The 15,285-nt window shown below is 27.2% G+C and overlaps 2 protein-coding genes across 2 annotated transcripts; one reads left to right on the top strand and one right to left on the bottom strand.

Annotated features, from left to right (window-relative positions):
* Nucleotides 1–4,115: 4,115 nt before the first annotated feature.
* LOC100158681 lies at nucleotides 4,116–12,387 on the bottom strand. Its single transcript, XM_001946998.5, has 4 exons — nucleotides 12,068–12,387; nucleotides 11,498–11,991; nucleotides 9,223–9,766; nucleotides 4,116–5,009 (listed from the first exon to the last, which is right to left on the bottom strand). The coding sequence occupies exons 1-4, from the start codon at nucleotides 12,324–12,326 to the stop codon at nucleotides 4,354–4,356; spliced, it is 1,953 nt and encodes a 650-aa protein (XP_001947033.2). The 5' UTR covers nucleotides 12,327–12,387; the 3' UTR covers nucleotides 4,116–4,353.
* Nucleotides 12,388–12,611: 224 nt separating this feature from the next.
* LOC100160767 lies at nucleotides 12,612–14,880 on the top strand. Its single transcript, XM_016806832.2, has 2 exons — nucleotides 12,612–13,242; nucleotides 13,375–14,880. The coding sequence occupies exons 1-2, from the start codon at nucleotides 13,097–13,099 to the stop codon at nucleotides 14,747–14,749; spliced, it is 1,521 nt and encodes a 506-aa protein (XP_016662321.1). The 5' UTR covers nucleotides 12,612–13,096; the 3' UTR covers nucleotides 14,750–14,880.
* Nucleotides 14,881–15,285: the final 405 nt, after the last annotated feature.

The raw sequence follows: 15,285 nt of genomic DNA on the forward strand, positions 1-15,285 counted from the left end.
ATCATAAATTAACTTCAATTGTATACTGTCTAAGGTTGCTCTTCTTTTTAAAATATTTTTTTATGAGCATCCACTGATTGCATACCATTGTTTTCACGTTCATGATTGGTTTGCGGTTGCATCACAATAAATTAATGTTCCATCTGGCATCTTTTTAATCGTACCTGTGCAAAAATGTAGGATGTACGTTTACTACATATACAATAATTATTGAATAAAGAACAAATTCATTAAGTTCCAGACCATATACCTATTGTCTTTTATCCATTTCAACATTTTCATTGAATTTTTCAATTCAATTTCAATACTTACCTATTAGGTACTAAAAACCGGATTTGGGATGTTGCTATTTTCAACATCATAAATATGCAGTCAAGGTTTGTTCATAAATCATTACATGATTGATAAATATCAAAATTGTATACTGCATATTTTTGAATATTTTAACAAAAAAGCGAAGAAATATACATATAACGATTCAGATAGGTGTTGAGCAAAAAGAAAGTCTATAGGCACGTTTATGTATCAAATATTTAAATTAATTTAATTTATCGTAGGCACTTACTAGCTAGAATGTTATCTATTTACTTGGTATGAATGATTAAAAAGGTGGGCAAGTGGGTGCTCTGCTGTATAGTTGTAGGTTACAATGGATCGTGTTAAATTTGAGTTCATTGATATAATATCATAGTATAAAAAAACGATTCTAAGCGAAAACAGTCAGCCTATGATATATTGATATTACTAAATATATTTGATAATATTATTGTGAGTAAAAAAATTTACATATACCTAGCCTATTTACGTGGAACCTTGTTTTAAATTTTCAATCCTTAACTATAAAAGTTGAACAATTTAAACATTTTTAATTGTAATCAAAATCATTTTTTAATTTTAAATTTGATAAATGTTGTCAAAAATCGAACTTAAAATGCTTATAAAAAAAATGTTACCAATGCATTTTTAATATTTTTAATCTGCTGTTATAACAATATATCTGGAGCTTTGTATTACATTTTCACGCTTTTTGGCCCAACAAATAAAATTGTATTAATATATTTTATAGAAACGAACACAATTAAGTAATTACATATTGTTAAAATAATTATGACATCTCGAAAGAGAATGACAAACAACAATACTTAAAAATAAGACATTTTATTTATATTATTATAAATTTATAATTCTATAATTTTATTCGTTTATACTTTATACTTATTGAAAGCGCGTCTAAAATAAAAATAGAAAAATTATTTGAAAGGTAAAAAAATACAAGGGAAAAATAAATGTCTCCTGTATAATTATTATACATAATATTATTAGTATAAAATACGAACCCTATTATTCTCATAATAAATGTAGATTCTCATAAACCTATACATAGCTGGTATATTTACGAATACCTTACGTGATATCTTTGAATTTTGATTATATGTAGGTACGAGGTTATTACCTATTTATTTGAAAAATGTATAGTACAAGAAGAAACGAGTCACTATTAGGTATTAATTGAAGAGTTTAAAACTTTAATAGCTGCATAACGAAAATCATTACTTTAAAGTTTAAATAATTAAAATATTTCATTTCATTTTTGAGTAACAATATATAAATAAATTTTAATTTTCTATTTAGGTAGGTATATATTTTTTGGGCCGTCTGTCATAAATCCAAATAAAAACAAGACAAACTTACTTAAAAGGCTAAAATGAAACGAGTAGAAACCAGAAGAGTATATATTAATTTCAATTATTTTTTAAGTGTTATGACGCTAAATTTGAAAAAAAATTTGTATCAATGAATTAATTATTACAAGAAAATTTGGAAATAAGTAAACAAGTATCTATGATAGGTAACAAGAGGTAATGGCTTGCTGTACAATAGGTGTCAATTTCCAATTGGTCACTCTCCACTATTTTTAATATTGCTATTTAAGAAGGTATTTTATTTCATTATTTGTATTTGTATTAAGGTAGGTTAATTTCATTTTTGCCGAAAACATTGCATTTATAAGTATTATTAATATTTAATAATTATGATAATATGTACAGGGATGGGCAAATTATCAAAAAAAAAGTAATTAATTACAAATTACAAATTACTTAAAATATTAGTAATTAATTACAAATTACTAATTACATGATTGAAGAATATTTAATTACAAATTACAAATTACATAATTTAATTACTTACAATTACCAATTACATTTAAAAATTGTATTACAATTTTATTAGGCAATACCACCTTACCGTAAACTGTATGAATGGGTTATAAATAGATATAAATAGGTATAAATAGGTACCTAATATGTATCTTAAAATTATTCTACTTATTTTGTAAATTTCATTGCGTATATTAAAATTCATTACATTACGTTAGGTAAGGTCCCCACAAATAATGTTACCTACATAACAGCTCTCCGGCGTTTTTCAAGGAATTAAATATAGGCAATATACAATACATTCCGGAGAAATACGGGTTTTAATTTTTGGGTTCTGGCAATTTATTATGGTCCGGGTATAATAATCGGGAAAGTATATGTTCGGACCGTAAGTCGATGAAATAAAAAAAATATAAACTGTATTTTAACGGAGCGTATAGTTTTGTGAGTATATGTCCAGACCATGGTCTGGACATGAGATACTTACAGGTTATCACCTGTATATATCACCGGAATAAAAAATGTAAGCCATATTCTTCTGGAACTTATATACCCGGAAGGCCGGAACGTATTCATCCGGACCGTATGTCAGGAATCATTAATAGTATTCATCCGGACCGTATATGCCGGGAATCTAAAATAATTACGGAACGTATTTATCTGGACTGTATCACTGGAATCCAAAGAATATAAGCTATACTTACAGCTTTACTTACATATATACCCGGACGGTGTGCCGTAAAATTCTGTGAAACAAATTGGCAGAACGTATATATCCCGGAACATATTTATACGGACCGTATATCGCCGGAATCAAAAAATCATAAAACGGTATTTGTCCCTAAAACCAAAATCGATTTTGTCGAAAACCGATTTTGCGTAAAAATTCCTGTTTTTCCTTAATTTTTATGTTGTTTTTCCTGGCACTTTGGAAAATTATTGAGAATTTTAAATTTTGACCTCCCGAATGCACCAACTAGATAAAATAATAATAATAAAAAAAACGCACACATTATTGTAAAATCAATAGGTACATTCATCAATCCGCTCAGAATGTAGAATTGAATACAAATTCATTGCAACATAAATTACAACATTGATTATAAATAAAAATTATAATAGTATTTATAATCAATGATTACAATAATAAAATGATTTTATTTGATTAGTAAATGGAAACAAATTTTAGTCAAGTAGGTCTCAAAATTAAAATTACAATAATTTAAAATTATAATATAGAAGTATTTTTTTTTTACATATAAGAAAATATTGCAAACAATTTTAAAGGAACCAAATATTCCATAACCTCTGAAATATTTTAAAATAAGCAGCAAAAACTTTTTCCTACAAGCTGTGTTGATTGAACAGCCCACATTTTTGCTCTTATAAAAATGCATATTTATGTGTTCAGTAATGATATATAACCCTAAAAGTTCAGACCTCAGACTCAAAACAATTGTGTGTAATCATTTCAAGACTTTTTTGAATAAATCTTAATCTAAACAACCCACACAGCATTTGGGAAATCATAATACTTTGTGAATATTTAAGAGTGCTTGAATAATGAATATTTGGCTAATAATATTGTATAAATATTTTATTCTCATGACATCAAAATATTGGACTATATGGTTGCATGAAAATGCTGAATTAATATTTTTATAATGTTTCCATGAGAATGTTTTTTGAAAAAATATAATTAAAATGTTTAATTTGTTAATGTCTTTTACAACATATTTTTCAAATATTTTGACAACTATATTATTTTCCTGAAAATATTTTTACCATAGTTGGGAAATATTAAAATGCTTTGTGGGAAGCTTTATTATTATAAACCTTTAAATTACATTTTTGGGCCTTGAGAATTAAAATAAGAAATATTATAAAATGTAAACATGTATATTTATCTTGAACAAAGCACAAATATACGATTAACATGTATATTAAATTATAATATCCAAATCTTGAAATACTTAAATTAAACAACTTATGAAAAATTCTTCTAGCTTAATAGTATTAAAGTATAATAGTTCAAAAGTCATAAGACAAAACATACTATAATCTTAGCACAAAATAAAATTTGTATTTAGTTAGTTTTTTACCCATTAAACTGTATGCAAAACTTAATTATAAAAAAAAATGTCATAAGTTTTTGTAAAAATAAATAGTAGATATAAGTTTATTATATTTAATTCTATAGTGTTGCTGGATATGGAGGTGGTGTGCTTGAAGAAGCCATAAAATATGGATCAGTAGGTGCCCATTGTTTATTATATCGAGTCAATACTGGTGTTAACACATCTTTACGTAATTTTCGCATGCCATTTATGGCTGCAATTTTAATTATGTTAGCCAACTCACTATTATATTTTACAAGGTTTTTATCTGTTTCAGTTAAATTATCAATATTAATATTCAAGTAATTATCGGTGTTTTCATCATCATAAACAGAACGTATTGATACAACGGGAAAGGATTCTTTAACCGTAGATTGATTAGTATTTTCCAAGTCTGTTGAAGTTTGTAATTTTTCATAGAGTTTTTTATTATACTCAATAGTTAGTATGTATTTAAGTTGTGTAGTTTCAGTGACTATGTCATCATCGATCAATAAAAAACGAAAATAACTTGTGGTATTCTTAGTAGATGTTTCATTATTGTCTATTTTATAATCTAATAGGCAATTACCATTAGAAGGGTAATCACAAAACGCTTCGTTAAGTGCTTCTAATAGCAATTTAATTGAATTATTATAACTGACATCAGCTGATGGTTTATCTTCTTGACTATTACTGACATCATAGTTATATGCTTGAACTGCAGCCTGTTGCACTCGGCGTACATATGTTACTGTAAAACAACAAAGAATTCATAAAATATATAGAATTTTCAAAAATGTTAAGTGTTCAAAATTAAGATTTTGTGTTGGATGACAACAAAAACGATAGTTTGTAAAAATTAAAAGGAGATTACAATTAAATTTAAAAAAATATGGGATAGTTAAATATAAATACAATTTTAATGAATTGAATGATGTATAATGATATATAATGTAACTGGCCTGTCAGACAATGTCCGTAATTACGGTGCACACCAGTTATTGTGGGCAATGCCAAATGGGTGTATATTCCCGTAATTGGCTGATTAGCTTAGACAGTGTTAATTATCAATATTTCTTAAGCTGGTTATCTCAATTTATTATATTAGTTTTTCTTTCCAACAAAATAATAGTACTTCCTACACACTTTCAGTTGTGTTACAGTATCGATGTGAAGTGTGTGATTATTAATAATGGATTTAGCCAAAATGTGCAAAAAATTAAATAAATAAATAGATTTTTTATTGCTTGAAAAACATGATGACAGTAAATCAATTTTGAGTGTCAATGGATATATAAAAGACAGACTGAAGAAGTAAAAAATTCCAAGACTATTTTTAATAGACCAGGTTAAAAGTAAATTCCTAAAGATTATAAAAGCGTTCATAAGTACTAAGTTTGATATAATAACAATAAGTGGAAAAAATTGTTTTAATAAAAGATAATGTATTGAATGTCCTTTACTATCAGTGTCGGCTGGCCACTAAAGGGTCCAGACAGGATTTTTGATTAGGGGCCTAACCTACCTTATGTAGGTATCAAATGATATGCATGCAATTTTATGTAAGAACATAAATTCATACTTCATTTATTTGAAGTTAATTCAAATCTTTTAGATTCTGAGTGGAACGATGAGAGTATTGATTTTACAATGATGTGTGTTTTTTTATTATTTTTTTTATTTTTGTGTCTGTCATCACCTTTTAGGACAGTAAAAGTGCTTGGATTTTCTTCAACAGTACCTTTTCTGATAGGAAAGTGAATCTAGTTGGTACTTTGGGGGATCAAAAGTAACATTTAACAATAATTTTCAAAAGCGCCGTGAAAAACAAAAGAAAAATTAAGGAAAAACGGGAATTTTTACGCAAAATATGTTTTCGAGAAAATTGATTTTGGTTTTTGGTGTAACATTAAAACGAATGACTGTAGATACATGAAATTTTCAATGGTTGTTTATATTTCCATTTTCTATACATGATAAAAATTTCAAAATATTTTAATTTGTTTTGAGCTGTTTACGGACAATTCCAGTTTCCAATTTAATTAGTTTTTTTTTCTATGAATGTCAATAAAACTTTATTTGTTGAGTAAAAATACTTGAAAATTTAATACAAGGCTCCTACTATATTATTACAGTGACATTTGAAAAATATTAAAAGTCCTTAGTCACAGTTTTTTTTTATTAGCATTTAGAGTTTAAAAATTGACAAAATATGGAAAAATCACGAAAATTACCTAATTATTTTGAGTTTATAATTCGTAAAAATTTTTCTTTTTAGAGTTAAGATTTTAAAATGTAATACAAGAGTCCTTATAGGATAATCTACCTTTATCAAAAAAAAAATGTCTATAAGAAACTCAAATTAAATTTTTATGAGCGTTTGAAATTCATATTTTTACAACATTTGGTATTTACTCGATTTCTTACGTAACGATTTTCTTATTTTGTTGTACCTAATTCAAAAACGAATAACTGTAGATACATGAAAATTTTATTGAATGTTTATATTAGCATTTCCTATACACCATACAATTTTGATAATATTTTGACTCTTTTTGAAATGTTTATGGACATTTTCAGTTTTCAATTTTTTTAGTTTCTTTTTCTATAAATATCAATAAAGTTTTATCTGTTGGGCCAAAAAGTGTAAAAATGTAATACAAAGCTCCTGATACATTGTTACAATATCAATTGAAAAATATTAAAAATACATATTATGCACAATTTTTTTTTATAAGGATTCAAAGATCGAATTTTGACAAAATTAATCAAATTTTAATTTGAAAAATTATTTTGTAGTTAAAAATTTATAAAATGTTCAACTTTTGTATCTAAGAATTGAAAATTTAAAACAAGATTCCAAGTAAGTAATTAATTCTGTTACCAAAAAATCTAAAAAATACATTTACACAGTTTATTTTTATAGTCATTTTAAGTACAAATTTGGACGAAATTACATATTAAAAACCTAGAAGAACTATTTTATTTATTTTGTTGTGATTGTATAATATTATTCTTGGGTATACTTGAAACTTCTAAATACTACTATTATATATCTATGATAGTACCACGGTTTTTTGTTGATGTATATCGCGTTATAAGTACCTAATAGATATTATGATATGATTAATTTGGAATTTATTATATGTACCTATTATAGGTCAATTTTTTTAAATACTATAGACTATAATATAATATTATGTCTTATACCTAGACTGACATACCGTCTCCGCTCAGAATCGTTTTTCTTATACAATGATATTATATCATTGAATTCAAATTTAATACCATCCATTATACAGTGACCCACTTGTAACCTACTGTACAGCAGAGCGACATCCACTTATCCACCTTTTTTTTAAATTTAAAATGGTAAAATATGAATTTGTAAATATTATCTTAAAATTACATCTTCCAGGCAACCGGGACCCTTGGTCCCTGTAGATACCCGACCCCACTGGATGACATAGAAATAGGTATATTATTTATTAATAGTGTTATTAAATATTGACAATTTTTTTAGTAATTATGAAATGTTTTGAATTAATCAATTTTTTTTTTTTTTTTTCTATATTTGTTCATTGTAACGACCTCAAGGTCTTTGACAATGCTTATCACAAGTGGGTAGTAGGGAGATCATGTGATCTATTTATCTATGTATATATCACTATATGCATGATACTACCCCCCTTCTCCAAGAGGAGACATGTGCGGTCTTCACTCCCAGTGGAGTGGGACCTAGTTGGAAACCGGATGACGCAATCGGACGACAGCACGGGAAAATGGTGACTGCGTAGAATCACACACATTTTTTGCACTTTGCTATGAATCGAACCGATGACTGTGTGAGTCGTAAGTCAACTGTGTGACCACTGCGCCACTCCGGCCCCATAAAAAAAAAAAAATAACACAAAAAAAATATTTCAGGCATTTTATGTACAGCCTAACTTTATGGATGAAATATGTCACACTAAGAATGTACTATATTTGACAAATTATATATTATAGTGTTCAGTGCTTCAAAGGAATTATGAAAGTACCAATATAAATAAAGATGTTTCAACTTTTTTTTGTTGTTAGGTATTATTAATACTTTTTTTAATAATAAACTTCATGAAAAATTGCAATCAAGTATCTTCAAACTGTGAATTATTTGAATCTATTATAACCTCCATAGAAAATAATATTTATTGATGACATAATGTTGTCATAGTACATGTTATGGAGGTAAATACAAAATATTATATATTTGGACTTTTAAATTATATAACTGATAACTACTGTATTACAACGACAAATAGACATATTTGTTTGCAGTTTTCGGTAACCTGCTAGTTAATTTTTATATGTGCAAATTTTTAAGTTAATTAATCTCACACTGTAGTGTTAAATAGTCTTAATTATTACAAAACGAGGAGTGACTTTGGACACAATACATTAACTATGCCCAGTTCATATGTCAACAATGTAGAAAGTCATTCATGTAAGAATTATAATCCTAATGATATTAAAAATGCAGTTGATGCTGTTAGATATAAAAAAATTACAAAACGACTAGTAAAAACTGAAAAGTAAAAAATACATTTTAAGTAGAAAAGTAAAGAATTATTTTTTTAGAATATTAAATTAATTATGTTGTATTTGCGATAAATATTTGGGGTTTTTTATTTCAATTTATTAAATTTTTTTTAAATAATATCTACACTGTCCGAAGTCAACCATTGTAATTATAACATCGGTTTTTAATAAAATCTAATATGTGTGCAAAGTCACCCCATTTTGTGGGTCACTCTGGACCAAATTCAACTTTTAAAAAAATTGTGAACTTTAATAATTATTCTTCTGCTATATGTTATCAACATTCTTAAAGAACATGATATATTTTTTTCATAATTTTAAAAAAACTTTCAAATGTCTCTGGAAGTTATCCCATTTTATGATACTTATGAATATAAATTACTCACCATAATCCATCATTGTCGTGTCAAAACATTGATCTGTTATGGCATTTAACATAGTTGCCATCATGGTTCCTTGTGGTGTCGTACGGGATAATTTGGAACTTAGAATTCTTACTACAAACTTTTTATTTAAAGCCACATTGGTATCACCTGGTTTCGTGGCATTTTTATTACCAGTAGGAAGAAAGGTTCCTGTTATTGAAGCCAGTTGTGATAATACTTTGGTATCATTTTTACAGTCAGTAGCCTCAGTAGTTATTGGTGCTGTTGATGCGGTTTGTTCAGATGAAACTAAACTGATTATAGCACGCATGCGAACTGTAGCAGCCAAAGTTGTTTGATTACGGCGATCATCATAATTATTAATACCATTTTCCAAATCTATAAAAAGCTCAATGTTGATATCAGTCAAAGCATTACCTACTTCTGTCATGTTTAATTTAGAAAGTTTAGTTAGTTGTTTGTATTGAGTATATGCTAGGACCAGCTGTGGAGGTGGGTGTAACATTGTTGGTGTAGATTTTAACGAAATCTTAAGTTTGTAAACCTAGACAAAAATTTAATTTATTTAAAAAAAAATCAATCACATTAGTTCTATAGCTTAGGGTATATTCTAAAACGCATTTGGGAATATTTTGTATAGATAGTTGAAAAAGTTAGACGCATATTTGAAAAATATATTTTGTATAATTTATATTTTTATTAGTTAACTATTTTAAAAATAATGGATAAAATATCCTACGGGTTGGAATTAAACAACCATAATTTATAAATTAATATAACAAAATATATAATATATTATTTAGTGCTGTGCTAAGAGTATGGTATACATACATGTGTTGTCTCCATCTCACAGACGTACAACATAGGAAATCTGCGTTTAACAGAACAAACTTTATGATTTTAGATATAGGTATAAGTGGATTAACCAACTATCAAACTTAAGGTAAGAACATTATATGTGTTATCTCATGGATTGTTTGAAAGTTGTTAAGCAAATTATGAGCATTTTTAAATTGTAATATTTTTACTCATCTATTTATTTAAAAATTTAATTATAACAAAAAACCAACTTTCAACCAGTTGTTTTTATCTTCAAGAGGGATGCAGTATATTTTTTCTTCATGTAACACACATTTAATATAGTTAAAACCATTCCGTAATTTTCTATTATGTTTACGGTTTTCAAATTAAGATATCAATACAAACTATTATAACAGTTACAAGGAATAATATTATATCTGTATTTTTCAGAAGCTTTGATAATTATTTTTAATTTTAGGAAAGTAATTATTAGTTATAAATAACTAAAAAATTAAAAATTAAATTCTAGAAACTTTTTAACAATCAAAATTATAGATAATAATATTCTCAATAGTTATTTATTATTATAATAGGTAACAATACTTTAATTTCCATAATGATATTACAATGAGTCAAATACGAAGAGGTTTATACTATATTCTGCATACAAAGAAGGATAAATTTTCTTACTGATTTATACTTTTAAGCTCGGTAATATTTAATTAAATTAACCTTAATATAACCCCATAAAATTGATTCTCTAGTATGGAAATTAAAATATTTTTAAACATAACAAAAAATGTCAAATACTTGTCTATACAAAAACAAAATTTTATATAATTTGTATTCTGAACATTTGGAGCAGAAAAGTACTCGCCAATACCTTAAAATTAAAATATTAAAAATCTCTAGTTAATAACCATTGAACATAATTTATGAAAATACCTACTTATATTATAATATTATAAAGCTGTTTATATTATTTAGCCTTGTATTTTATTGTTCAGATTTATATTTATTTTATGGGCCACAATCAGGTACATAATTTAAAATACAAAAATGCATGATAATTTAGCTAGAATTGTTTTTTTATTGAGGATTTGATAATGACCATTTCTTTAACAAAAACATAACTATATTTTGTCCACTGTATGGATAAAACTATTAATGCAATAAGAAATCTCAAAATATATTTAATTTGTCGTAAAGTTATATTGAGATCAATTAATCCACTTTATCATTTTTGCTCTCTTAAAATTGATTTAAAAGTTTAAGAATGTTTAAAGAGTGATTGAGAAAAAGTACATATTTTTAAGAAAACAATCTAGTTGATTTTCACAAATTGGCAAAATAAGGAAGCGCTCCGCTATCTCGTTTGCATTACAATGACTTAAACTGTCATTTACTCATTTTATGCAGTTGAGAAAAATGCTTAGAATAAACCCTGGCTAAGCTATTTATTCAATATTCATACCTGAAAATTAACATAACATTCATATAATTGATCTGCTAACAAACAGTATTGCAATATAGATGAACTGTTATTATTTGTCTTATCCCATTTAGTTAAACATTGTATGTAAAATGCATCACTCGCCACATATTGTTGCCAATAACGTTCTTGAATAATTTGATTAGTTTGATGCTGACGATGTTGTAGTTGTTGAGGGCGTTGTTGTGTCTTACGTAAGGTTGTTTCTCCGTATCCTGAATTTATGGACGAATTATCTGTTTCCAGTAAAATAACTTCGGGTGCTTTATCTGGACGGCCACACTGTGCTATTATTGACCACCGTACCATAAAATTATATCTGGATATTGGTAAATTGTCTTCATATAAATATGGTAATGCAAGGATAAATTTGTCGTTCCGAGGAAGCTGTATATGTGAACTCAAATCATCTGTTGGTAAAGAAGATAAGGTAGAACTCTGAAAGTCTGATAATTGCACACGTTGTTGTAATGGACCTTTGAAAAAATAATGAAACAATATTAAAGAAAGGTACCTACCAAATTACCTAAATAAAATTGTAGTTCAACTCACCAACTGTATGTCGTGAAAGAGCACTTATAGCTTCACGCAGTCGAGGACAAAAGTTTGCTATGCCGAAATCGACAACGGCGTCTTGATCTACCAACAATTGCTGATTTGTATCATCATTCTGATCGTAGTCATTACGACGGATGCGATCATGGCTTGAGTAATCAACTACCACCATTATTACACTAGAAAGTAACGAATTTGTAGTAACTAATAATGTGTACAAATTAACTAAATGAAATTGTTTAATGATTAAAAACATAAATTAATGTATTAAATCATACAAAAATACAAAATTATGTTAAGTAATATTATTATTATATTACAATGGTTGTTATCACAAATAACTAATAATCCATTATCAATAAACATGACTTGAAATTGATAAAAATGTTATCTTTTTATCGCGGCACCGAACATCTTAGATTAAAAAATAGATAGGCCGGCACACAGATATACATAAATATTTATGTACGTATATATATCTGTGGGCCAGCATGGCACGGCTTGGGCCATGGCTATATCATGACTACAATAATTATTTATGAAAATATCTATTTGTGTTAAGCGCGGATCAAGATATTATATAGGACTTGACACGAGATGAATATTATTGTGGTTACGACCAATGAATCATAAACATTTCTAGTTCCAAAAGTATCCACGAAGACGGCGCTAGTAATGCTAAAAGGAAAATATCCCCCCGAACTCTGCCTGTTGTACTACATTTCGTGGTCAACCCCCTACACCCTCCAACCTTGTCTTGACCAGTCCTGTACATCTAGTTCGTGGTGTTAAGACATCTATAACCTCAAAATATGTTCATGTTCGTTCCCGTATGATAAGCACAAATGGCCTATCTCTGGTGGAGACTTCTCCAAGTTCGTTTATGATACAATTATATGGAAATAAATAATAATAATAATATGCACAATTGATAATACATATTTTGTTTTTAACTACAAATCGCAATACTTTTAATTAAAAAATCGCATAATATATAAGTTCTAAGTCCGTCGAATCATTGTTGTAATGAGTAATAGAATGTGTTGTGTCGTGGATTGTCATAATACTTATAGAAATACGAAAGGCAAAGGTGTGACCTTTTATACTTTCCCAAGTAAAAAACACGAACAACACATTAAAAAACTTTGGATTCGAGCTATTAGGCGTGTTAAGTAAGTAATTTATTTAAATAACATACTTATGTGCTGTCTTTATGACACTATTTTAAATTAATTTCTGAAATTATTATTAAAAATCTTTCATTATGGTTTAAAATATATATAGTGTGTATTTTTCATTTTCAGTGAAAATGGTGAACCGTGGGAGCCAATTCGAAGCAGTCTAGTTTGCAGTTCTCATTTTGTTAACAATAAGTGTTCAAAAGATCCAAAGAGTCCTTCTTTCATTCCAACAATATTCCCAGAAATATACAAAAAAAAATCATCAAACCATCATCAACAAACAGCTAGGTATAAGCGAACTTGTAACCGCCAAGAAAATAATGCCACTATTGACACGATTGTTACTAATGATACTGACACGATTGTTACTAATGATATTGACACAATTGTTACTAATGATATTGACACTATTGAACCTTACATAAGTAATGATAATATAAAATCTGTTCGTAATGTTAGCACTCAAGCAGCTTTTGAAGTTAATGACATAGAAATATTCACTTTTGATTGTTGTTTCATTGATAGCAATAATGTTAAGACACAAGTTTCTATGCCATATAAATTTAATTCTTATACTTTAGGTGGTAGGCCTACAACTAGAGATCAGTCTTGTGGTCTAGACACTCCAGATCAATTAATACCTAAAACTTTTTGGAGCTATGAATCTGTTAAGAATGAATCACAACTAAAGAGTTTAACTGGGACATCATTTCAAGTTTTTAAATTATTACTGAAATTCATTCCAGAATCATCACATAACACTGTAACAAGAGAAAACAGACTATTTATCTTTTTATTGATAATTAAACTTGGTTTATCATATTCAGCTCTAAGTGCATTTTTTAAGATAAGTCCTTCAACAGTTACTAGAATATTTTATGATTGTTTACATTATTTGTCAATTAAAACTAAAAAATTTATTTTTTGGCCAGATAAAAGTACTGTTTCAGCAACATTGCCTGAATCATTTAACATAAAATATCCTAATTTCCGATGTATTATTGGTTGTACAGAAATAAAAACTGAACAACCTGATACAGTTGAACGAAAGGTTTATTTGTACTCTAGATACGAACGTTGTTACACCATTAAAATTTTAGTGGCAATAACACCAAATGGTTTAATACGTTTTGTATCTAGTTGTTATGGAGGAAGTCAAAGTAATTCTATAATTACATATGATAGTGGTATCCTTTCAAAATTAGAACCGGGAGATGTTGTATGTGGGGATGAAGGATTTCCTGGTACTGAAGCTTCTTGTGAAAATTCCAACTGCAATTTAGTAGCGACTCCAATTTCGCACCAGAGTGGGTTCATTGAAGATGAAGTTATGGAAACCCGTGATATTTTAACTAGTGAGATGGAGAAAGTGTTTTTTAGGCTTAAAACACATGGTATACTAAATAAAATATCCATTGATTTAATACCAGTGATTGATGAAATTATTCATATTTGTTGTGCATTAACTAATCTCCAACTGCTAATATTAAAGAAATAATTTTAAGTTATAATAATAAGTTTATTTGTAAATAAAGACTATAATAAATATTTATATTAAAAGTACATTTTTTTTATATTATGTATGACAATGTAATAGCACAGCTTATATGTTTGAATAATAAAAAAAATTAAACCAATGTATAAGTATTCATTTAATTTACTTCAGATTTTGATAATGAACTTACTTTGATTATAAATTTAATCAAATAAAAATATACTTTCAAACCATAAATTTAAAATATAACTAATACAGTAAAAAAAAAAAAAAATATAGTTGTATTGATAAATGTATTTGTGTACATTTATTGGACCAGTTTTAGTAGATAAAAATTAAAATGATAATATATCATTCTTTCTAACAATGACTGTATGAAATGTTCATCTTTTTCAATTATTATGGAAATTGGATCAATATTATTGTAAATAAATACTAAATAGTATACATGAGTTTAAGCCAGTACAATGAATTAACATTTCTTCGTTGACGGGAACAAACCTCCTATGTGCCAAATTTATGGTTTTGAGGTTTTGGTA

This window comes from Acyrthosiphon pisum, chromosome X (genome assembly GCF_005508785.2).
Source record: "Acyrthosiphon pisum isolate AL4f chromosome X, pea_aphid_22Mar2018_4r6ur, whole genome shotgun sequence".
Lineage (NCBI taxonomy): Eukaryota > Metazoa > Arthropoda > Insecta > Hemiptera > Aphididae > Acyrthosiphon > Acyrthosiphon pisum.

Coding starts and splice junctions, on each gene's coding strand:
- LOC100158681 (XM_001946998.5), bottom strand. CDS start 12,326: ATGTTTTTAATCATTAAACAATTTCATTTAGTTAATTTGTACACATTA. Junction 11,992..12,067: donor TCTTTCACGACATACAGTTG/GTGAGTTGAACT, acceptor ATTTTTTCAAAG/GTCCATTACAACAACGTGTG. Junction 5,010..9,222: donor CACGACAATGATGGATTATG/GTGAGTAATTTA, acceptor GTTGTTTTACAG/TAACATATGTACGCCGAGTG.
- LOC100160767 (XM_016806832.2), top strand. CDS start 13,097: ATGAGTAATAGAATGTGTTGTGTCGTGGATTGTCATAATACTTATAGA. Junction 13,243..13,374: donor CGAGCTATTAGGCGTGTTAA/GTAAGTAATTTA, acceptor TTTCATTTTCAG/TGAAAATGGTGAACCGTGGG.